The sequence below is a fragment of the Apium graveolens genome, chromosome 8 (assembly GCF_009905375.1).
Source record: "Apium graveolens cultivar Ventura chromosome 8, ASM990537v1, whole genome shotgun sequence".
NCBI classification, from domain to species: Eukaryota; Viridiplantae; Streptophyta; class Magnoliopsida; order Apiales; family Apiaceae; genus Apium; species Apium graveolens.
In genome coordinates this window covers 64897122-64922331 of record NC_133654.1, presented here as the reverse complement: position 1 = coordinate 64922331, position 25210 = coordinate 64897122, and the positions used below count along the sequence as shown (strand labels likewise).

The 25210-nt window shown below is 33.7% G+C and overlaps 1 protein-coding gene and 1 long non-coding RNA gene across 2 annotated transcripts; one reads left to right on the top strand and one right to left on the bottom strand.

The window, feature by feature from the left end:
• Window positions 1-326: 326 nt before the first annotated feature.
• Window positions 327-2413, top strand: LOC141677052 (uncharacterized). The gene is made up of 4 exons (XR_012557310.1): window positions 327-462; window positions 1303-1578; window positions 1735-1898; window positions 2185-2413. It is a non-coding gene; the product is annotated as an uncharacterized LOC141677052 (long non-coding RNA).
• A 17388-nt stretch (window positions 2414-19801) lies between these two features.
• LOC141679648 (uncharacterized) lies at window positions 19802-20278 on the bottom strand. The gene has a single exon (XM_074486092.1). The coding sequence runs from the start codon at window positions 20276-20278 to the stop codon at window positions 19802-19804; it is 477 nt and encodes a 158-aa protein (XP_074342193.1).
• Window positions 20279-25210: the final 4932 nt, after the last annotated feature.

Below are 25210 nucleotides of genomic sequence, written 5' to 3'. Positions count from 1 at the left end.
GTTTTCTCAAAGATATACTACAGGAACAAGGTTGTAGTAACCACTCGCGAACCGGACTGTGTCCGTGCACAGTTTGGTTTTGTGACCATTGATAAGTTTAGCATTTTAGATGCAGTGCTCCTGGTGATTATTCAGTCTCCTCCTGGTTATCAGTTATCTTCAGTTATAAAAATTTTGTTTGGCGCTTTACAGTAATGATAGTTAGATCTTAATCGTTGCTTATTGCTTTACAATATGTTGGAAGTATGCATTTTATTCGCAGTACTCATGATTGATATGAGATTTGTTTTATTGAATTATGTTACTAAGCCAGTAATATATTGACAGATTAATCCCCTTGTCGAGACTTTAGATTACAAGTTGGTAGCTGCGGATACCAAACTGAACTTTGATGACAATGCTTACTTCTGGCAGAAGAAGATTTTTGCTCTTCGTGATCCATCTCAGGAAGATCCCCGTGAGGTATAATGTTAACATTCCCTTAAACATATGTTATTCACTTCTTTATGTCATTAAAGTTTACAGTATATGTTTTTAAATCGTGTTCCTATACTTGTTACCGTCATTAATATTTTGTTAGCTAAGTTGGCTAAAGTATTATTTCAATATGAATGGTAATTTGACCTTTATGGTGATGTTCCTACTTCAGTGCTTTACTTGTAACAATTAATTGTTATAAGACAGACTTCTATTAGACTTCTATTAAGTTTTTCTGAATTTTTAGTTAGCACTTTTGCTGGTATCTCTATAGACTATAGGTAAGAGAGGGATGCACATTACGAGAAAGAAATAAGAATTAAAAATAAAATGGTGAAAATTTTCTGCTAGGTAACATAATCTTTATAAATAATGAAGCTAGTTACTAAAAATATAGGTTTTTTAGCAGGAACCACAAATGAGATCTATGACTATTGTTAAAATCTGTTACGTCGATAATTGAATTTTATCAAATTTTATTGTTTATTTGAATAGTCAATTGGTTTGCTTCTATGTTTAGTCAATGCGGAAACTTGAGGATTGTTCTAATGTTTCTGTTGACAATTTATTATGATATTTTAGCGGTACTCTAAATCTACAGGAGAGTGAAACTTCTATTATATATACATGTATTTGATAATATAATTTGGATATTCATCTTATTTTGATATACATCAGGTACTACTGTTGTTATTTGGAGAATACCAGATGCAAATCTCTTCTTATTTTTTCAGGTCCATAGCACCTGTATAGCAAATCATTTATTTCCTTTAAGAAAACCCTTTTCTTTACTTGATTTTTGTGTCTTGCTTCACACTTTTGTAGACGGAAGTTTAATCTTTGATAAACTTGGGAGACGGCCTTTATTACTTGGAGGTGTTTCCGGAATAGTAAGGTCATATATTTATTAAAAAAGTACAACTGGTCATAACTTCTTTATATCATTGTCAGCTTTAACGAACAGTAACGAGGCTGTTTCATAACATTTTTTCTGTGCTGCATGTAATCTCTTTATTTCTTCTGGGATTGTAATATACTTTTCTGGATAATACACCTGATGTGGCTGTAGGCGGGCTGCTGTTTTATGTTGGATGTTATCAGGTGCATGCAATTTTTTTGCTTGTTTATATATTCATATTTGTCCCTCGAGACTTTAGTATATTAAATTTCTTAATTTAAAGTAATCCATCCAGTTGCAACTTGAAACACGTGAATATTATATGGAGCCTCATAACATGATGTGTGCTCTGCTTTTAGATGAAGCAACTAGGCACTTGATGTCGAATCCGAGAGAATTGTTCAAGAAGCATTAGACAGGTTAATGATTAATAGAACAACTGTCATTGTGGCACATCGCTGGAGCACAGTTAGAAATGTTGATTTGATTGCAGTGATTCATTGTGGAAAGATGGTTGAAAAAGGTATCTCCTGGAAAAGTCATAAAGCTTGTTCAATTTTTTATATTTGTGCTATACATGATTGAGGCTGCCTTAGAAGCTAGGTGTCTTTGTCTTAACCATCTTCTTCAACTCTTGTTATTAAAGTAGAAGTATCCATTATCTAACTTATGATCAGAAGATTATCACATCTATTAACTAAACATGCTTTGCAGTACTTAATAATTAATGTTTAGTGTGTGACTCTTAGTCATTGCGTTTTATTCTCAGTAGATTGCTTTTACTAATTACTTGTTTAATTTTGATTCAGTGACTTGGTGAGATGTACAAGAGGAAGATGAACAAATATCTTGAGGTGTCTAAGCTCCTTGCTAAAGAGAAACCCTTGCAAGACCAAGACAAGCAGGAGATGACACCCAAGAGCGCACACGAAAATTTTGCTTAACCTCTGTCCATTTAACCATGTAGTTTTTGAATTAATACCAAAACTGTGTTCTCATTTTTGTTCATTTTTATTCTCATTTTTGTTTATTTGGTTGACTTGGATGAAAAACAGATTTTAATGGCATGTTGAATTTACAAACCATTCCTGTCAATTTTTTTTTGAGAAATATGTTATACTAGGTACTTAAAATGTTACAAATAAATTGGTATAATACAAAACATTAATGTTATAATATGTATCAAAGGTAACATTAAAGTATGTCTATAGTATCACATTATGTATGTGGGCCCCACTAGTGGGCCCCATCCTTTTTGAAAATTCTAAGTCCAAAGGTAACATACATATTGTGATACTATAGACATAGATTGATGTTACCTTTGACAGCTATTGTAACACAAATGTGAACGTTACACCAGGGCAAAAGTAATGTTACCTTAGGGGCCAAAGGTAACTCAAAAAAAAGCAACTTAATTTTTATCTTACCTTAGTGCATTTTCTTGCTATGGTAACATTTTTTTGGGCCTGTTGTAACATTTTCTTGGTGTTGCTATAGGCCATTTATGGTGTAGTGTGACGAGGATGATTGATTTTGCTGCCAGGGAAGAGATAAGGGAGGAAGTAAAATAAAATGAATGAGTAAAGTAAAAAAAACTATATGTAGAAATTTGCCACGTATCTGCAGTTCAATAATATCCCAACATGTGTCCTTCTGTTGCTTATAAGCCCGAATTTTAATCCGAAATTCGATTTTAGTGAACCGAGTCGTATTTAAATCAGATTCAGAAAATCACGGAAATAATCTTAAAATTTTCTAAAAATCCCGAAACTAACGAAATAAAATTTTCATAATTTTTAAAGCATTTTTGAAACGCCACTCGTATCCGCAATTTATAACTAACGAACCGAGTTGCCCTTAAAACAAACTCAGAAAATCATGAAAATAGTCTTAAAATGTTAGAAATATCCTGAAGTTTATAAAAACATATATTTTATAATTTTAAAATAATTTCTGAAATGCAATTTATACCCGCCTTTCTCGATTAAACGAACCAACGCGCGGGTAAAATTAATCTCAAAAATTTTCCAAAATAATTTTAAAATTCTCAAAATATTCCAAACTTAAATAAATTTGAGTTTCATAATTTTTAAGAATTCTAGAATTAAATACGGATTTTACAATTAAATGTAATCAGAAAATCATACATGGTTAAATAATTGATACAATATTGATATCTAAATTTTATAAAATCCCCAAAATAATTATTATAATTATAAAACCATAAAAATGATTTTAGAGATAATATAAATTTTTATGCAAATAAATTTGTATTAAATCCACTTTTAAAAGTGAAACAACTCAGTACAATTTTATAATTAATTACGAGGACAACCCGACACACTATAAATCACAGTTACATAATAATAAAACAACACTGAGCTGACAAAACTATACATATAATTCATTTATTCAATAATTCCACAATTACACATTTAAATTATATAAAAATACACGAGTCGTTATATCCTTCCCCCCTTAAAAAGATTCTGTCCTCAGAATCTGGTCTAGCTAAACAAGTGAGGATATTTGTCAAGCATATCTGACTCTAATTTCCCAGTAGACTCTTCTACTCGAGGATTTCAAACGTACTTACTATGGATATACACTCATTTCCAATAACTCGCCTTTAACGATCAAATATTTGGATTGATCACTATATGCAAAACAAACTTGGACAAGAGCCCCATTGGCTCCTGATCAATCACTTAATTCAAATCAGATACTTCTCGTTTTTAACTTTAACAGGCTAACCACACTATGTGTACATACTATTGCGATGGTAACATCAACTCATGAACAACTTTATCTATATTTATCAATACCTCGAATGGTTTACTAATTTTAGGACTTAACCTGTCCCTTTTACTTAGACTTATCCAGTCTCTTTCAAGATGAGACTTGTACCAACACTACTGGTCCTATTTCTATACTCATATTCTCTCTCGATACAATTTCGTCTTCTTTCTTTGTCTACTCCGAGCTGCTTCAATCAATATCCCTACGCTCTTGGTGTGCCAAATTAACTTAGAATTTAATAACTTTCTTCCTCCCACTTTGTCTCAATAAGAATGGGGACCTACACTTTCATTCACATGAAGCTTAATAAAATGGCATTCTAAAGCTGACATCGCTGATAAATGATCATTCCAGTGTTTTCTTAAAACTAAACCTCTCAACATATCTTACATTTCCTGAATCACTTCCGTACTTGGACTCTCCGCTTAAGGATAATAGGCGGTGCTCGTTTTCAACTTGGTTTCCAAACATTTAAACATCTTTTACTATTTTTCATCAGTTAAGGCTGAAAAGTAATCTCATATATTCACGTATTATCACCTTTAGGTATTTGAACTTCAGATTCCACTCTTTCCAAGTCGTTTACGTCCAATCCTTTCTTTCGGCACAAGGCATCTGTTACCATACGGCTTTGTTTAGGTAGTTGTTAATGGATTAATCAGAATCTTTTGTTAACCTTGGTCAAAGTTTCATACTTGAAGACTCAACGTATAGTTGTTTCCCTTCTAATCTTTGGAGGAAAATCCTTGGGCATTCCATATAGATTTTCTTATTCTTTGAGTAGCTGAGGATATTATCAATAAATACATTTTGCTTATTCGAGTACTCCTTATACACCACGTTCTTTAATTCCTTATAGTCACCTGATACACTTGTTATTTCGCATAATCTCACCAAAGCTTGCAATTCTCTTAACTCATTTTAATTGTAATCTTTGTTATGTCCTCAGGTCGGATCTTAAATTAATCCCCGGGACATAATACACTTTTTGAATTAGGTTTCGTAAGTAACCAGTTCTTTATAGGGGTCACTTATACTTATTCGCTGTTTTGTCCAACTCCCAATAATCAGTACATAATCTCATAATTTCATTCCTTTTCTCCATCAACATCACTGGTGCACTTTACGATTTGCTTCTTATAAAGCCATTCCTTGGTCTGCCTTGTCCACTAGGCCTCCAATACCTCACCTTAATTCTTTGACGTGTCCAACACTTTCTAATCCATCTTAACGTATCCTTCTTCTACCTGGTTATCACTATTTTTCGTTAAATTCTCGTACATCTTGGCATTTCTCTAGTAAATCAAATACTTTATATTGTGCATCCCCTGTAAGATCTCATTTCTTAATTCTTTTATTTGTAGCATCCAAGTGCTGGAAGAAAACGTAGGGATATGGTGATCCATTATCTTCTCTTAACATCTCCTTATCTTTCCCTTTACAACTTCAACTGAAAGGTTATACTATCCATCCTTGCTCCTTTTGGATTATAAACTCTGACTTCCAATTCTAGCTTCTAAAATTCCATAGATAATTCTTCTGGTACAACTTCTATGTTCGTTCTCTCCTTTTGCTTATCGCTTGCCTCTACATTTGCTTTTCCTCGTGAATACATACTTTAGACTCTTATAGTCCGTATAGATCTTACACCTTTCTCCATACATATCCTATTTCCCAATCTTTCAAAACAAATATTATTACTGTTAGTCCCTGTTATGAGTAGGATACTTCTGCTCATAAGGTTTCGGTTGTCTGGGTGCATATACAATAACTTTATTGTGATGCATCAACACACATCCTACTCCCTTATGAGAAGCATCACTATAAACTACCAAATCTCCTTGATACTTTCGAAATGATAAAGCAGGTGATGTAACCATTCTCTCCTTTAACTCCGCAAAACTTTCTTTACCCTTCTCCATTTCATATAAACTCCTCGCTTTTCTTGGTTACCTTCGCCAAAAGTATTGCAACTTTTCAAGAAATCTTGCACAAATTTTCAGTAATAACCGGTCCATGGTAAAACTTTTTACTTTTGTTGGTGCTTTTGGCCTTTCTTTATTCATAGTAACTTTAATTTCTACTGGATCGCCTATGGTCTCCTCTTCACTGATTACTTATGCTTTCTACCATCAAAACTTTTACCTTGCAACCTTCACATACTTCTTTCTTCTCTGACTCCTCAATTGTCATTAAATGTTTCGCATGGTCCTTTACTGACTTTAAATAACACAAATACAACTTATCCAGATATTCCCTAAAGATTTCTTGATAGTAAACTTGTTGAGTTTTCTCTAGTCAACGCATAATCTCATACTTCCATATTTTTATTAACAATTAGTACCGGTGCACCTTATGGGATACACTGGGTCTAATCGCTTCTTCTTCTAACATCTCTTACATCTGCTTTACTAACTTCCTCATTTTAACTGGTGCCATTTTGTGTAAGGCCTTGGTCACTGGCTTCGTCTCAGGTGATACATCAATCGCGAGCTTCATTTCTTTATCGGGAGGAAATGTTGATAACCCACCTGGAAACATATCTTGAACTCCTTAATTGCTATAAAATTTTCACATTTTTTTTACTTCTGACTTTTATTTATCACATAATCATCATAATACTCATATCTTGATTACCGAAATTATCGTTATTAATTCTTTAACTTCCCTTGTCTTCTGAACCTCATCACATTCTCATTTGGCATTTTCAGAACTATCTTTTATCACGACGATCTATCCGGGAATCATGCTTTAATAGTTGATCCATTCCTTAGAATAATGTCAAACCCTCTTATCTCAAATGACATCAATTCTTCACAACTTATTGCCAGAAATCTCAATTCCACCATTGGTACTCACTTATTTAACAAATACACATTTTTGAATTTGCTAGTCCTTTAGTCATAATCTTATTAATTCAACTGGGTAATTCATCTTATCAACAAAACCTTGGGAGCTAAACAATCAAGTTGCTCTCACATCTTTCAATACTTTAACGCATAAAGTATCCACGATAATCATTCACATTACCACATCCGTATTCTGAATAACATATTTCGCAAGAAAATCACAATTTCTCGTTCTCGGAGATGTATTTCTCATTAGAGTAGATTCCCTTGACTCTTAGTGCATCCCTGACTGGGGCTAGTGATTTGTAATTCTCGTCATATGCCCTTGTTTGCTTTCTATGCGTGAGAGGTAGATGGAGCTTTGCCCACTTGGTCCATAATACGTTGATTTCTGTGAAAAACTTTTGCAAAGGACGACGGTATAACGAAATAACTAGAAGGATTCATAATTCAATAAACTTGAAGTTGAAAAGAAGGAAGAAATAATGATTTGGATATGAATGAGACAACCACATTGGTACTTAAGATGGCCAGTCTTTCATACCATATGGCATACAACACATAATTAGGGGGCGTCCCACCCGACTCTTCGTCATTCTGACAAAGTGTCTCACCATAACACTGTTTGTCCCAATCAGAAGGCAAAACTTGAGAGAAACAATTAAATTTGAAAGGAATGCAATATCCTTTTTTTTTATATCATCATAAGGAGTGTATTAAGAAAAGAAATTCATATATTTTTAGAAATTAAAGAGGAATATACGCTGTAACATTTGAAAACAAGAATGACACCATTGGTCATCATCCATATTTTACTTGTATTCATCTTCCAAGCTTGTTCGATCATACTCCCATTGTTCCATATAACAATTTTAGAAAATACATTGAAATGCCTTCGCAATTTAAGCATTATGGTAGATTCTTACTTGTTAAGTCTTGCGTCTTTACCATCGCACCTACACGTATAATATTTTAACAATTCGATCATAATGACGTTCTTATCAGATAACTTCGGGCTTCCTCCTTTTAATTTAGAATAAGCACGAACCATTCAACATAACGATCCTTTTGTTAATAGTGTTCTTCTTTTAGAGAGGTCTGGAAATCTTCCCAATCTTCTTCGATCACGCCCAGGCTCCTTTTACATTAATAAATCTTTAAACTTTAATGGTCTCTGCCACTGGATGAATAATCACTCTGTACGCGAATTCTGTTATTAACCTTGTCAAACCGTTAGGAATAATCAACTTCTTCATCATCGCGGGTCACTTTATTTTCTGAACTAACAATACTAAGTCTGAAACAAGTATCCTTCCGGGTAATTCAGGTCTTTTAACAAACAAGAAACTCAAGTAGTAACTTGACAACCAATGTTTAAAACTTATTTTATTAAAAAAGGCTTTTAGAAATTTTGTAAGGAAAAATCTTTTTCAAAAGCTTGTTAAAAATTTTGAAAATCACAAATCTGGTTGTCCTTACTATATGAGTTGGTTGTTGTCCTTCCGACCTATAACAAGGTACCACATCAAAGGAACGATCACAGAAAAGTCCGCTCACTTCAATGTACCTTTTCTCCTTCATCGTGTCCATTTACCTTCCTTAATCAACGAAACTTCAATTGTCATTGCATATTATCTTATTCGTAGCTTCACATCAAGGCTCCCATACTGGTAATGCTCCCGTTATCCACTATACAATTGTTAAGTGGAACAGACTATCCAATAGTCAACAAGTCGACTAATGTCACATCATCTTGTCACTATAAATATATCACATTGTCATAACACCATTAATTATCTTCAAGAAAGCTCCAGAACCATAATCTCCTCTAATTCTCTTTTCAATACTTCTGTAATTCATTCCACAAACTAGTCATGGGTGGCCTAATCTCTAATGGCTTCTTTTAATCTGGTAACAACTATCCTTCGGAACACCTGAATCTTCTTTCTAGACTTCTTCTTACCTTTATTTATATCTCAAATACTCACCATTCACTGTAACTTCTGAATTCATCCTCGTAGGTACAATTGCTTTATAGGACAAGTTTTAAACTGGGGTTATAGATCAGGGTGTAGGGTAAACTGAGGAGATACACTCACAGCAAAATGTCTAGTAAAACAAGAATACACAAATGGAGGTTCTTAAATAGGTAATCTCATATCAAGAGGTGGTGGAATAGTGTAGAATAGCTTGAAGAGGTGCAACTATCATAACGGAAAGTAGTGCCATTAATACTGATGGAGGAACAAAGTGCAAATCAACTATGAGAGAAGATGACGGTCCTCAAACGGAAAGCTCCAAATGATCAGATGATACAGGGAAATCAGGATCTGCCATTGCCGTTGTCTGGAAATCATGTCACCAGCTAAAAAATTCCTGAATCGCAATACAAACCGTGCCGGAGACTTACTATACAATCGCACTCATCCTCACGACGTCTTATCTTTATATTTCCTAATCCTAATCCTAACCCTCTACCCAATCCTGACAATCTAGGCTTGTTTCAGTGACTTATAACCTGTAGCTCTGATACCAACCTGTGGTGGCCTCCAAACCCGGGTCAGAAGTTTGGGGTCCACATCACAAACACAATATATCACAAACGTTGTCTGACCATAAATCTGGTCCACATATATAAAAAAAAATTATCCAATTCTAAAGCAGTTCAATATGATAAACAATATAATTCGATAAACAAGATCATAATCAATGATGGTTAAACACTTGAATAAAAACGTAAGGAAACTCATGGATATCTCAAGGGTATATCAAGGTATGTATAAGAAACGGTTTTCAGTCTGTAAAATGATCAAGTAGTGGACGAATACTGCTTTTTCCAAGGTATAGTTCTTTTATGTTATAAAGAATGGTTGGAGTATAAAAGTTTCTGTGTTTTCAAACAATATTTGCTCCAGTGTTTGGTGTTTGGTGTTTGGTAGTTATACATTTAGGGAGTGGTATCATATTTGTGTGATTTGGTATCTGAGGATCAACAAAGGATAGTTTACAAAGAACAAGGATTACAGCTCAAGATCAAGAAAATTAGAGTTCAAGGGTAAATAGTTTAAAGCACTTGCAATATAAAAAAGAGTTATTTTAAATAAGAGCGACATGTTATAAAACAGTTTGAAAATAATTGCGATATATTTTGAAGAAAAGTTCGGAAGTACTTGCCTCACAGGGCTTTACAACTGTTACTGATCATCTCTGAGCCGACTTTGCCGCTCAAGCTTTAACGTCCAACCACTAGACCACATTAGATTCGACTTCGACACTCAGGTTTTCTGTTGAAACTCTATTGAGCTCGTCGACTGACTACTAGGTCATCTCTAGTCCATCGTCTACTTTCAGGTTCCCGATTATAACCTACAGGGTCGAAATACCCTACGTTAGACGTCTAGGTATGCTTGACATATCCTTGATACTAATTATTATCCAACGATATTCAAACCCGAATTGTAATTATTCATATTATAATAACACAGACAATAATTAGGGTTCACGTTCTCAAAACCGGTTCAACGTTCATTTTCAGAAAATATGTATACTCATCATTATATGAAATTAGGGTTATTGGTTTCGGCAAAACGTTTCACTACAACATACAATCTGGTTTTGAATAAAACATACGTATATGTATTTACTTAACTTGCTCGACGTCCCGATAATCCTCGGATACGCTCTCATATTTCCGTAGTTCGATTTCCCGGAAATCAGATAGCGTCCCCTTTGTTTATCGGACTACCCGTCGAAACATCATCGACTTCAACAACACAATCACAATCCAAGTTTCACAATTCCACAATCATTTCCATATGAAACTAATTACACGACTCTTTTTATTTATTCTATAAAAATTAGGACTGAGAATAAATTCATCACCGTCCACCGTCGACTCACCGAAGTTCACCTTCGGCGGCGGCAAAATTCGTCGGTACCCGATAAGTTTCGGGTTTCCATACGCATTTCACCGATAAGAAATTAGTAAAATTTCAATAATCGCAAAACCCGAATAATCATAAAAATTAATTCGATTTATTCCTAGAATAACCCGAATAAACACAATACCATTCATTCGGATTTTTCCAAAAAATACTTCGAATAAAACTACAGAATTTCATTCGAATTTTCAGCAATTATTCTGAATAAAACAAGTACAATCATTCGGTTTTACAGAAAATAAACCGAAGAACCAAAGCAATTCGACTGAGTTCATCACAAGGCTGCAGATTATACAAGGAAAAGATTAATCAAGGGTACTTGCATACACACACGTATATGTGTGAGTATATATATATATAGTTGATATCGAGAGTAAGCTGCGAATGAACACAGGAGCGGGCGGTGGAGAGTTCGCCGGAACCGGCAGCTTACCGGAATAAATGTAGGTGGCGGTGACCAGAGGAAAGGGAGAGAGAAGAGCCGGAAGGAATAGAACATGGGGAGAGATGCGATTGATAGAGATGCAAGAGACGAGGATGATTGATTTTGCTGCCAGGGAAGAGATAGAGGAGGAAGTAAAATAAAATGAATGAGTAAAGTAAAAAAAACTATATGTAGAAATTTGCCACATATCTGCAGTTCAACATTATCCCAACACGTGTCCTTCTATTGCTTATAAGCCCGAATTTTAATCCGAAATTCGATTTTAGTGAACCGAGTCGAATTTAAATCAGATTCAGAAAATCACGGAAACAATCTTAAAATTTTCTAAAAATCCCGAAACTAACAAAATAAAATTTTCATAATTTTTAAAGCATTTTTGAAACGGCACTCGTATTCGTAATTCATAACTAACGAACTGAGTTGCCCTTAAAACAAACTCAGAAAATCATGAAAATAGTCTTAAAATGTTAGAAATATCCCGAAGTTTATAAAAACATAAATTTTATAATTTTAAAATAATTTCTGAAACGCAATTTATACCCGCCTTTCTCGATTAAATGAACCAACGCGCGGGTAAAATTAATCTCAAAAATCCCCAAAATAATTTTAAAATTCTCAAAATATTCCAAACTTAAATAAATATGAGTTTCATAATTTTTGAAGAATTCTGGAATTAAATACGGATTTTACAATTAAATGTAATCAGAAAATCATACAGGGTTAAATAATTGGTACAATATTGATATCTAAATTTTATAAAATCCCAAAATTAATTATTATAATTATAAAACCATAAAAATGATTTTAGAGATAATCTAAATTTTTATGCAAATAAATTTGCATTAAATCCACTTTTAAAAGTGAAACAACTCAGTACAATTCCATAATTAATTACGAGGACAACCCGACACACTATAAATCATACATACATAATAATAAAACAACACCGAGCTGACAAAACTATACACATAATTTATTTATTCAATAATTCCACAATTACACATTTAAATTATATAAAAATACACGAGTCGTTATAATCCATATGCTCATGTTGATTCTGTAGCTCAATGTTCATGGAAGCTAGCATGATGCATTGAGCAATATTTGCATCATCTATCCACTTACGATACACAACATGTTCATCATTATGTGTATCGCTAGCAGGTTCAGTAGGCTTAGGTGAGTCGAGCACATATTCCAGCTTCTCAACCCTGAGAACAATTCTCAAGTTTCGAAGCCAGTCAGCAAAATTAGGACCAGTCAACTTGTGAGCATCTAGTATACTCCGGAGTGATAGTGCAGAAGACATAACGTATATAGTAAATTTGTAAATGATGAACACATAACAACACTTAGCAAATATTCAATTTCATTTCAAAACACTATATGAATCGGGTCTTTATTCATAAGTGGCTCCCACTAGTTTATCTAATTTATACAACCCCTAAGTGAAAATTAAGCATTCATAATGCTAGTGGGAATAGGGATCCTACATTCCATCACACAACCTCGGTTGTAGCACGAAACGTCATGTGATGTTCAATAGGAAGACAACTCTTGTCAATTACATCTTATGCTATTCCCTAATAAAACTTTAGCCTCTTGAATAATTGAGTCACAGTTGTAGTACGACAAACTCAATATTATAAGTCAAGTCTAACCCAACATTTCATACAATTGAATCAGTCTCCAACGGCCCACGGCTGTAGCACGTAACGACCTTTAGATTCTAATTCAATGTACACATATCTATGTAATAGACAAGTATTTCTTATTTCGAAATCAAAGCCCTCGGCTGTAGCATGAAACGACAATGATTTAAAAATAAGAACTACTTTCTACCATGTTGGAAGGCTTTGACCGACACAAGCCCGTTGTGTCATTGGCCAATTACTACTTGATATTATTTAATTTTAGAGGGATTATATTATGTTACAATCATAATCATATTATAAAGAGATTCTTCCTTTTAAATTAAAATTTTCAAATCAATAATCGATAATCAGATGATTCCCAGATCGGGGGGAGCATTGTCAAGAGGCGTCACTTAATACCCCTTTCTTACAGATAGAAATCTGCTTTTGACAGAATCATCCTTTCTCTCAATATTGAAAATTCATATTTAATTACGTGTTTCATAAACACAAGAATATCATGATTGTATTCATAATATTATTGTTAACGCAAGAAATGATTCCTATTCTAGATTTTCTAGAGCACGCCTTATATTGATTTAAGTTCACCTAAATCTATCATCGCATGGTAAACATAGGCATATATCTCATATATAAAATTAAATAAACAATATAAAGTGCAATAAAGTAAATGTGTTTGGTTATGGCCCCATCCTATGTGATCTTTATCAAGCTCATGATAAAGATCAAGGTCAATCTAATATGGTGATGGAAATAAATACAACTACTTATTACATAAGTCGTCTTCTTTGTTTAGACTTCTTGTACGCCTCGTCTTCTTCTTTGTATCACCTCCATTGGATAGCCTTCTTGAGTCTTCAATTACATTACATGATTGAATGTAAAACTAATCTAATGAACTTACAAGCATAACTCGAGTTACATTCGAGATTTATGATTACAAAGATTGACGACATGCAAGTCGTATTTAAAACCAAAACCAAAACCATTACACTAAGGTCGAAAGGCCATAACCATCCACCATGCTCATACAACACATAAAAGCATGTTAAAACACATAATCTGATCTTAACATATCATATTATCCATGATCTAATCATAAAAAAAAAATATGACAAAAATCAGAATCAAATCAGAAAAACAATAATCACTGTTTACGGGTAGTAAACTATGTCAAACGCCTTACAGACAAGTCGTTGATAGCTTCAGCTATCAGTTTTGTTCAGACGCTTGTTTACCTATGGAAGAGGGTATTCGTTTGCATAAATCGGACACCAGACCCAGATTTCAGCAAATCTGCAGCCAATTCAGAATCCGTATCTAATATGATTCTCATAATTAGAACAAACATAAATCATGTATATATCAGTATATATACAAATTACATAATCATCTTATGATTATACAACTCACATGAATATCATATATTCAAAACCATACATATATAAGCATATTATATCAACATTAAATCATGGCGAATCACATACATGCTCATATATCGAAAACAGTTAAACACATAAATGAATTAAAAACTTTTCGCAAGTAGCTCTGATGCCATTGAAGGGTTTTTAGCACATAAACGCAACGAAAACGTAAATTTAAATCTTCAAAAAAAACCAAAACCCTCCGCAGGATCCATGCGAAAAATAATATTTAATTCGTAGTTCAATATGTTTACCTTAAGAAGCTTTACGTTAATGGAAAGATGGAGGTCTTTAATAGCGATCCAAGAACGACGATCAGAGATTCCTAGCAGCTGCTCCTCAAGTGTGAAGCACTCCACCGGTATCCACCAAGAGATCAATGTAATGGAGGAGGAAGGAGTGGGAGAATTAGGGTTTTCTTAACTTTTTAGGTTGAGGCAAAATAATGGTTTATAATAGTATATTTATAGGCAAAATTTTCAGCTGAAAATTTTCCCATAAAATATTATTATTATTAACCTTTTAATTGATTATTCTTATTAACCAATTAATTAATAATTAAAATACCTTTTAATCATTAATCCCTTTTCTAAACACTTTAGAAAAATAATTCTCTCACTTGATTTAATTTACAAAATTAAATTCTTAATTAATAATATTAAGAACTTTTCTTAATTAATTTACAATTAATTAAATCTCATTTAATCAATTATTAAATTTGCTAATTAATTATTTATTTCACAAATAAATAATTATCAGCCATTATTAATTAATTCCTCCACCATTAAATCATTCTCTTTTATGGTGTGACCCTGTAGGTTCAATATAAAGCCGGTAGTAGAAATAAATAATAATAAAACTATTTTATCATTATTTATATAAATTCTCTAATTTATTAAACATGATTAATTAATTAATCATATTTATTCTACATCGTGAGGGATACTTCTCAGCATATCGCGACTATCCGGATAATACGAATTCACTGCTTAGAATACCAAGAACCTATTAAGTGAGTAGTTACCGTACAATCAATTCCTTCCACCCTACAATGTAATGATTAAATACAAGGCATGGAACTTGTGTGAAGCCTATCTTATTTAATCATTTGCTTTCCCATTCACTATGCTTAATTCTATTTAATGTAAATTAGAAACTCCTTTCTAATTTCATTCACTCTGGCCAGAGATTCCTGAACTAGCATAAGTGGATCAGCATTGAACATTCTCTTCCTTCACTGGAAGGGGTAGATCCTTTATTGATCATTCACTATCTTCGTGTACAAATTCCGATACCCAGTAGAGCCCTTATAATTGTCCCTGGAGACTAAGAACTAAACCAAAGCATAGTTCAGTGTACACAAGATGACTATGATGACCTCAAGTCTAAGGATACTTGTACAACTATCACTATGTGAACAACTACTGACACGTGAGTGAACTCCATCAGTTGTTCAGCTGTGTGAGTCATGTTCAGTGAACTTATTCTATAATAAGCACCTACATACTAGCTATAGTGTCACCACACAAATGTCTATGAGAACAGACATCCTTCATAATCAAGCAAGCATAGTATGTACCGATCTTTATGGATTACCAATTACCAGTTAGTAATCCTACGACCAGGAAATATTTAAGTTCAGAGTTATCATCTTTTAGGTCTCATTATTATGATCTCATCTTAATCCATAAAAGCTTTACTCTAAACTATGGTATATCTTATTTAAACACTTAAATATATAAAGCCCGCAATAAAACCAAAACAAGTCTTTTATTAATATCAATGAAATCAAAACAGATTACATAAAAGTTATTCCTAAATCCTCATACATTATTGGACTTAGGACACATCTCTTTCAGTCTTTACGTCTTCATCAGGATTTCTAATGATCAGATCAGAAGTATGATCTTTAGTCCATTTTCTAGCACTAGGAAATGTCCTTCTTGAGCTAGATGCTCCCCCTAAATCATATGCCTCATCAAATGCATCTGAGGCTCCCCCTCAATCAGTGCTATTATCTCCTGATGAAGTATTAGGACTTTACTCATGTCCATCTGATATTGAATCAGCATTAGATTCTGAATGACCAGATTGAGAAGAACTTTGAGTTGATTCTTCAGTGTTAGTACTATCAGTTGAATCTTGTTGTTGCTCCCCCTCAACATATGCAGGTTTATTAGTACAATGATCATCTTCAGGATCTGAAGGAGTATCAGGATTTGGATCATCGGTAATTGACAATCCATTAGAGTTTGATGCAGATTCCAACAGTGCATTTTCATTTGCAAAGATTAGACTTTCATGAGATTCTTCTTCAAAACCAAGAATCTTCTTATCATCAAAAGATATATTGATAGAGATAACTACAGTATTTTTTCTCAGATTAAAAACCCCGAATGCTCTTAATGGTGAGTAACCAACAAAGATTCCTTCATCAGCTTTTGATTCAAATTTTCCTAGCTGATCAGCATGAGTTCTCAGAACAAAGCACTTACATCCAAATACATGAAGATATTTGAGACTGGGCTTCTTTTCTTTCAGCATTTGATAAGGATTAACACCATGTTTGTTTATCATTGTGATTTTCTGAGTATAACAGGCTGTGTTTACTGCTTCAGCCCAGAAGTAAGTGGGTAGTTTGGCTTCTTCTAGCAGAGTCCTGCCAGCTTTAATCAGGGTTCTGTTCTTTCTCTCAACAACACCATTTTGTTGAGGTGTGCCAAGAGCTGAGAATTGTTGTTGTATGCCTTTGTACTTGCAAACTTCCTCCATTTTTGAGTTCTTAAACTCAGTGCCATTATCACTTCTCAGTATTTTTACTTTGAAGTTGGATCCATTCTCAATTTGCCTTATATGATCCAGAAGAATTTCTGGAGTTTCATCCTTCTTGTGTAGAAAATAAACTGAAGTGTATCTAGTGAAATCATCAACAATTACAAGTGTGTGCCTTTTCTTGTTGATGGACATTATGTTTACTGGTCCAAAGAGATCCAAGTGTAACATATGATATGGCTCAGTGATGGAGAATTTTGTTTTACTTTTGAAGGATACTCTTATTTGCTTGGACTTTTGACAAGCATCACAAAGACCATCAGATAAGTATAGCATATTTGGTAATCCTCCTACTATCTCCTTCTTGGAAAGTTCATTGAATGAATTGAAGTTGAGATGAGAGAGCTTCTTGTGCCAATTCCAGCTCTCATCTACTGATGCCTTTGAGATAAGGCAAGTAGCTTCTTGCTCAAGACTTTCATGCAGTCTAGCTTCATACATGTGGTCATGTCTGTATCCCATCAAGACAATTTTCTTTGGCTTGTTATGAATAACTTCACAGTGAGAGTCATAGAACACCACATGATAACCTCTGTCAGTGATTTGACTGATGCTTAGAAGATTATGCTTCAGTCCTTCCACCAGAGCTACATTCTCTATTACTACCTTTCCAATTATCAAGTTGCCATATCCCAGAGTGTGTCTAATATTTCCATCCCCATAGGATACATCTGGGCCAGCCTTCCTCTCAAATTCTGACAGCAGGGATTTATTTCCAGTCATGTGTCCTGAACATCCAGTATCCAAGACAAGAGTATTAAGGACCCACACTTGTTGGGCCCTCATTTTGGACAACTTAAGTCTTTGTGATTCAGGCTTACTTCTGACAGTTTTTCCTTTGTCAGGATTTGTCTTATCAGAGGTAGATTTAGTAGAACTAGAAGAATTAAGCACATAAGCAGTTTTATTGAATTTAGGAAAAGGTTCATAATAGTTGTGATACATCTTATGATAGGAACTACAAGGGTAAATTGAATTCCAACTACCACCAGAATGAAAACAAGGATTTTATGGTTTATAAAATACTGATCTACCCCTAATATCAGACTCATGAATAACAGTTTTCATTTTATTACTCCTCCTGTAATCAATAGCAAGATGATTAGTATTACCACAGTTAAAACAAGTTTTTCTAGGAGCATTAGGAGCAAACTTATAGTTAGTATCCTTAAAAATACCTTGCTTACCATTCCTGTTTCTTTTAGGAATTTTTACTTGAGGTTTGTCAGTAACCTCAGATAATTTCTTTTTTAATTTTCTTTTAGACAAAAGTCCTATGTTCTTTTCTTTCTTAACAGTCTTAATGGTTTCCTCCTTTTCCTTTCTTTGAGTTTTATCACTTACTAACTTTTCTTGGGATGCTGAGGTTGAACCCTTCTCAAAGGTAGATTTGGGTTCATCAGCTTCCGAAGAGATAAACTTAACAGGAGTCTTAAGGGTAGTTTTATTTTTAGTGTCAACATCCTTAACTCCATCTACATAACCAAGACATTCTTTCCAGTTTTTCTTAGAGATCATCTCGTGAACCTTTTTGCCTGAACCAGTCCAGGATTTAAGGGTTTTCCTCTCATTTTCTAATTCATTTTCTAACATACTGTACTTAGCTTCCAATATCTTTATTGTATGTTTAGCTTTCTCACATTCTTTTTGAATTTCAATCTGATTTACTAAATCAGACTCCGACTGATCATTCATAGACTTTAAAACTTCATTTTCAGTTAACAGTCTATTGTTCTCCTGAATCTTATTTTTAAAATTTCCATGGAGAGACTTAAGAATAGATTTCTATTCAGATATATCTTCAGTATCAAGAGAAAAGAAGGAAGTTGATACCTTAGAATCAGAGGAAGCAGGAGCATCAAAACTAGCCATTAGTGCATAGCATGTTTCTTCATTTTCAAAATCAGTGGAATCCATCCAATTCTTGCTTAATGTAATCAAGGCTTTGTTCTTCCCTTTGTCCTGCTTTGTCTTTTTGCACTCTGTAGCAAAGTGACCAGGTTCATCACAGTTGTAACAGTTGATCTTTGACCTATCAACTTTTCCAGCTTTAGAGTCCTTTCCTTCTCTTCTTCCAGATGACTTCCTTTCTCCTCCAGTGAGCTTCTTCCTGAAGCTTCCTTTCTCCTGAGACTTCATGAATTTCATTCTCTTGAAGCCCTTAACTAGTAATGTAGCCATTTGCATGACATCAGAATCTGTCATGTTCTCATCAGTTTCAAAATCAGTATCATTATCAGGATTTGATGATGAATCATCAGTATCTGATTCTGGAAGATTATTCTTTTTCCTTGCAGCTTTAACAGACCAGTCTTATGAAGCTTTAGCATTCACTTTCAAAGCAACTAATTTTCCCTTGTTGCTTTTTCTCTCTTTCCTTTGCTAAACTTCCAAATCATGAGTTCTCATCATGCCATAGATTTCATCGAGAGTGACTATTTCCAAATCATACTGATGTCATATGATTGAAGTCTGAGTCTCCTATTCCTCATTCAAAGCTCTCAGAAACTTGGTGTTTGAATTTTCAAAATCATACATCTTTCCCACCAAAGATATGTTGTTTAGCAGAGTGAGAAACCTATAATAGATGTTAGAGAGACTTTCATCAGACTTGGCCTCAAAATGTTCATATTCTTGAATTAGAACAGCCATTCTGGTCTTCTTGATGGCCATGATTCCTTGATATTGAGTCTCAAGAGCATCCCGGATCTCCTTGGTAGTCTTGTAGGCTATAACCCTGTTTGACATCACGGAGTCAAGACTGTTATGAAAAATGTTTCTTACCTTTGCATCCTTCAACACAATAATTTTTTCTTTTAGTGACCACTCACTCTTCGTTTTCAACTGCAGATGTTCAACAACAGTAGGAGTTGTAGGCACCAGTTTTGTTAGCTTGTAGGGTCCATCATTGATTACGTCGAGGTAGTCTGGATCTGGAGCTTCCAAGTGCATGAGCATCTTTACCCTTCATGTGGGATATTCAATCTTTTTCAGAATGGGAATTTTGATACTTTCATACTTGTTTAGAGACATGTTTAGATCAATCTGATAGTAAATTATCAGTCCGCTCAGATACCAATTATTTCCCGGTAGTTTTACAATTGTTTAAGGGGGGTTGGATACAATTGTACAAATGTTTCGAACAAGTATAAAAATATAACAGTTCTTTATATTTCTGATAAAACTGTTACAAAATCTCTCAAGAAATACTGATATTCTTGAGAGCTTCTAGGTCGTACAATACTCGAGTTAATCACTATGTGATGACCTAAACTTTGTTTATATATTACACAGCTGCTACAAATCAATCTAAGATATGCATTATCAAATACTAACAAAAAATGATACATATTTTAACTGAATACACAAAGTCCCATCACTCAGAACATAACAGATATCCATCCCTCAAAATAAGGAACAGAATCAATCTTCATAACAAACTGCCTTCAGATGCTGATGACATGTAAATACTGATGGTGCATCAAATCCTGACGACGCATCAAATCCTGACGACACATCAAATACTGATGACATCTAAACACAGTCAGATCATGAGCTTCTTCTGATCATTAAAAATCAGCACGTAACAGTAAGTGATTAACCGAAAATGACTAATCAAAAGTGACTGACGAAAAGCGATCAATGGTTGAAAATGACTTGAATTCGACCATTTTTCTTGAAGAAGACAGTTGTAAACAACTTAAATTTGGTCGCTTATATTAAAAAAGGTGCTTGGAAATAGTTTGAATTTGTTCGCTTTTAAAGACAAAAGCATGGTAAAATAGGTTCAATAATTTGGTAATTTCCATAACATATACAAAAAAAATCAAATTCTTTTGAATGCAAAATAACAGAATCGTATAAATATTTTTTTATCATCAAAAAATAATAAGTGATACAATCACTAAAACTAAGATACATTATTACTAAAAGAAAACTAAATTTAATTATATAAGAACTAAAATAAACACTAAAGTATTGAAGTTTTTATTTTCAACACCATCACATTCTCCACATTTAAACATGCATTACCTACATTTAAACCAAATATTAATTAGTGAGAAAATAGAACCTGAGATGCATCTAAGGCTCATTTCCTAAGATATGCTACAAAACTGTGTTGTTTTATTTAGTAAATAATTTTTGTATGCTCATTATGGTTTAGGATGCCATGATCTAAATACCTTCTTGAAACCTAAACTTTATTCTTCTACATCTCCATATTTTTTTAAATTGGAATACTTTAATCTAGAAGATAACAAGTACTCTGTCAAATGATGAACAAATATACTTGAGAGCTGCTAGGTTACATGAGAGATATATCAATCTGTTTTCGCAACTCATATAGAGTAAATCTAATTTGTGCATATATAATGCACATTTACATAATCAATAAGGAATCATATTCTATTATAATAAGGAAACCTAATACATATCCATGTATGATTGCTTCTGAATAAAGTCTTTTACCACCTTGAATCCTGCATTCCTTTTCCTTGTAGAATATCTACTGAAGTGATAAAATCCTGATGACATCAACTGCTGATCATCAGGTACTAATAGACAAGTACTGATGACATCATCTTTTATATATCATGATATTAACTCCTGATAGTTTATCTCCTGATATCATCAATTATATCTAACAATCCCCTAAACTTGTGCATTATGTAAATATGTACAAGTTCTAATTGATGATGTCAAAACTATCTAAATGCAGAAATCAAATAATCATATATAATCTTACAGACAGTGATTATCAGACTTCATTCCAAAACTCTAACACAGTCTGTAGCTTCTTCAAGAAACTTCTTCAGCAGATTTTCTTCCATTACATCCAAATTCCATTGCATCCTCTGTTTAATATCTTTTAGCTCATCTGTAGATTCATCATTTTGATAGATGGCTGCCCTAAGATTATGTAGCTTTGAATTTCAAAGTGATAGATCTTCCAGTTCCATAAATCCAATGATCTTTCCATTAGGATTAAAAGTAAGAACTTCTCTTCCATAGAAATAATCACATTGGCTCCTCCAATAAGCATAACAACGGCATATTCAGTTTCATCAATGTACTTTAGAATGTAGTTTGACTTGTAAGTTAATCTTTTCTGCTTCAACTGTATTACGTTCTTCAAAAATGTAGACCATCTTGCGGTTACAGAGTAGTTTACCTTGAGAATTGTAGCAACAAATTCCAACCCCTTCCATGGTTTTTCTTTTATCTGTTCTTATGTTAACCTCAACCTTTTCCCAAACTCCAGAAAATAAATCAGTTTCTCCCCAATAAGATCAATAACAATTTGTACTAATATGATCTTCTGTAAGTCTTCAAGCTTCGTATTATCTCCAAATTTCTGTCGGATTTTCCTGCTTCATTAGAATCAAAGCATCACCAACAGACGGATCAGCATTTAACCTTCCTAGACCACTTGTGATTCCATGTCTTCTAGCAAGAGAACTCCGACTGTAAATCTTCTTTAATATTTCAGAGGAATCTCTTCTAGGTGCAGGCTTCTTGCTTCCCCATAACAACTTCCTCTTTTCTTCAAAAATAAGCTTTGACACATCAGAGTTTAAGTTGTCAGAATTAGGATTTGTTGTTTCAGCTTGAATAGGGTTTAGAGACTCAACAACTTGAGTAGTATCAGAGGTTGTAATCGGTTGAACATCAAGATTTTCTTCTTTATTAACTTGAGCAGTGTCAGAGGTTAATTTCAGTTTGTCAGGCCAATCAGCTCCATAAATCTTTCTTCTTTTCTGAGCTTGACTAGCTTTTTCTTCTTCATCATTCTCTTCAGTATCAAAAGCTTGAGTAACTGTATAGACTGGATCTATTAGTAATTGAGCTAGATGCCTTAGATACTGATTTCTTCTTAACAACATCTTTAACTTTAGGCTTTGATGGCTTGGGCTTTTCTCCTATCTTCTCTTTCCCCTTATAACTCCTGTCAATAGTAAAGATTTCTTGAGACATGATTTGCTAGCATCATAATAAACCTAGCATAGTATATGTTCTTTGACCTCATTTTAATATCTCTTAACTTATACCAAAGTTCAAATATGATAAAGTTACTATAATTAAAGTACTTGTCACTTAGAAGCATGTAAAGCATATTAACTATGGAGTAAGTAACTGTATCAAAATTGCTAATCTTTCCTGAAAATACTTTTATAAAAGAGTCATAGAAAAAGCTCCATTCTTTTCTAAGGCCCATTCTCCTAACCTTACCTAATTTGGCAGGATTGAGAGAATAACCCAAAGACACAAGCATGGTGCTCATATCTGTGTCTGTGTTTGGAACAAGTGTGTTGTTTTCAGGCATATGAAAGGATACTTATATTTCATCACTATTAATGCAGAAATCATTACCTTTGAGAGAGAAGGCAAAGGTCTTATCTTTAGAGTTGTACACTGCAGTAGTCCAAATCTCCTCCACAACTTCACAATAAATAACTGGAGATTCAAAAATCGCATCCGGGATATCGCGTGTAATTATTTTTACCAATAAATAATTTTTATATGATTATTATGTGATTTTTGGTAAATTATCTGATGATTGGTGTGAATATGTGTAATAACCCCAATTTTTGAGAAATTTTGAAACCCTTATGAATAGTGTTTTTGCTGAACGAGAAAACTTTTCATGCCACGCTATGTAGGGGTTCTGTTATTGATCTTATGGGATATTATTAGTACTCTATGTGGTATATAAGTGTATGTAAAGATCGTCAGAATCCAATTCCGAACACTTTGATTTTTCCCGGAAATCCACAAGATACGGAGAGAATTGAGTATAAGGTAACAGGATAAAAAGGATTGAAATTAAAGGATTATAGGAGAGGATCATAAAAGGAATATAATATATTGAGAAAGGTTAAGGGAACCTAAGTAATAAGATCCCGGGTATGATCCCTCAAACGATAAACGAGAACGAAAGATAAGCGAACCGTAAAACAAATAAGTGACCAAGAGACAAGCTTGTACAAGAAGCCAGGGATTGTGACATCATCAAACCACAAGGTGTGGACAAGTGGGAGCATAATGACATGTGCAAGGTGACACAAGCATGACATAGAAGGGAAGGAAGTGTGGTTGAATTATAACCACACAAAATCAAGGTTAATTAAGTCATTAACCAAAAACAACACAAAAATCAACCAACCAAGCAAATCATTTCATTTTCATCAAACAAAACACAAAAATATCTTCTTCCCAAGCTAGCTCTCGGCCCATTTCTTAAAATTTGAAGATCCAAGCTCCACCACTTACTATTTAGCAAGGTAATTATCTAAGCTTCCCCATGGATAGTTACATACTTCCTATAAGTTTAAGCTTCTAATTCCAAGCCAATCTTTTTCTATAAATCAAGGAAGAAGATGGTGAATAGTAACCTTCAAGAAATAACTTTAGTTTTCTTGAATTTTTATGAAAGATTAAGGTTATACAAGCAAGGATCAAGGTTCTTTTAGGCATTCAAAGCTCTTGGGTTGTGTTAGGAAGCTTCAAGGAGGTATAAACAACTTTCACCTTTAACTTATAGTTTGAACTTTGAGTTTTGATGAGTTTATGGATGGATTAATGTATATATAGAAATATCCATGTATGAATAGCAAGATCCATGTATGATAGATGGTTTGGTTGGATTTGTGGTGATTTTGGATATGAATCTTGGTTAATGGTTAATGAATCTTAAGTTATGGTTAGTAGATCATGTTTGTGGTTGAATAAGTTGGAAAACCTTGAGATTATGGACTGACTTTGCCTTGATATAAGTTGTGTTTGAGGTATTGATGATGGTTGGGTGGTTTGTAGTGAATTGGTAAAGAATTGGAGTGGTATAAATATTGGTAATCGCGTAAACATAGCCGTCGTAACGTCCGATTTTCT

Excerpts from the sequence above, each read along its gene's own strand:
- LOC141679648 (XM_074486092.1), bottom strand. The coding sequence starts at position 20,278 with ATGCTCATGCACTTGGAAGCTCCAGATCCAGACTACCTCGACGTAATC.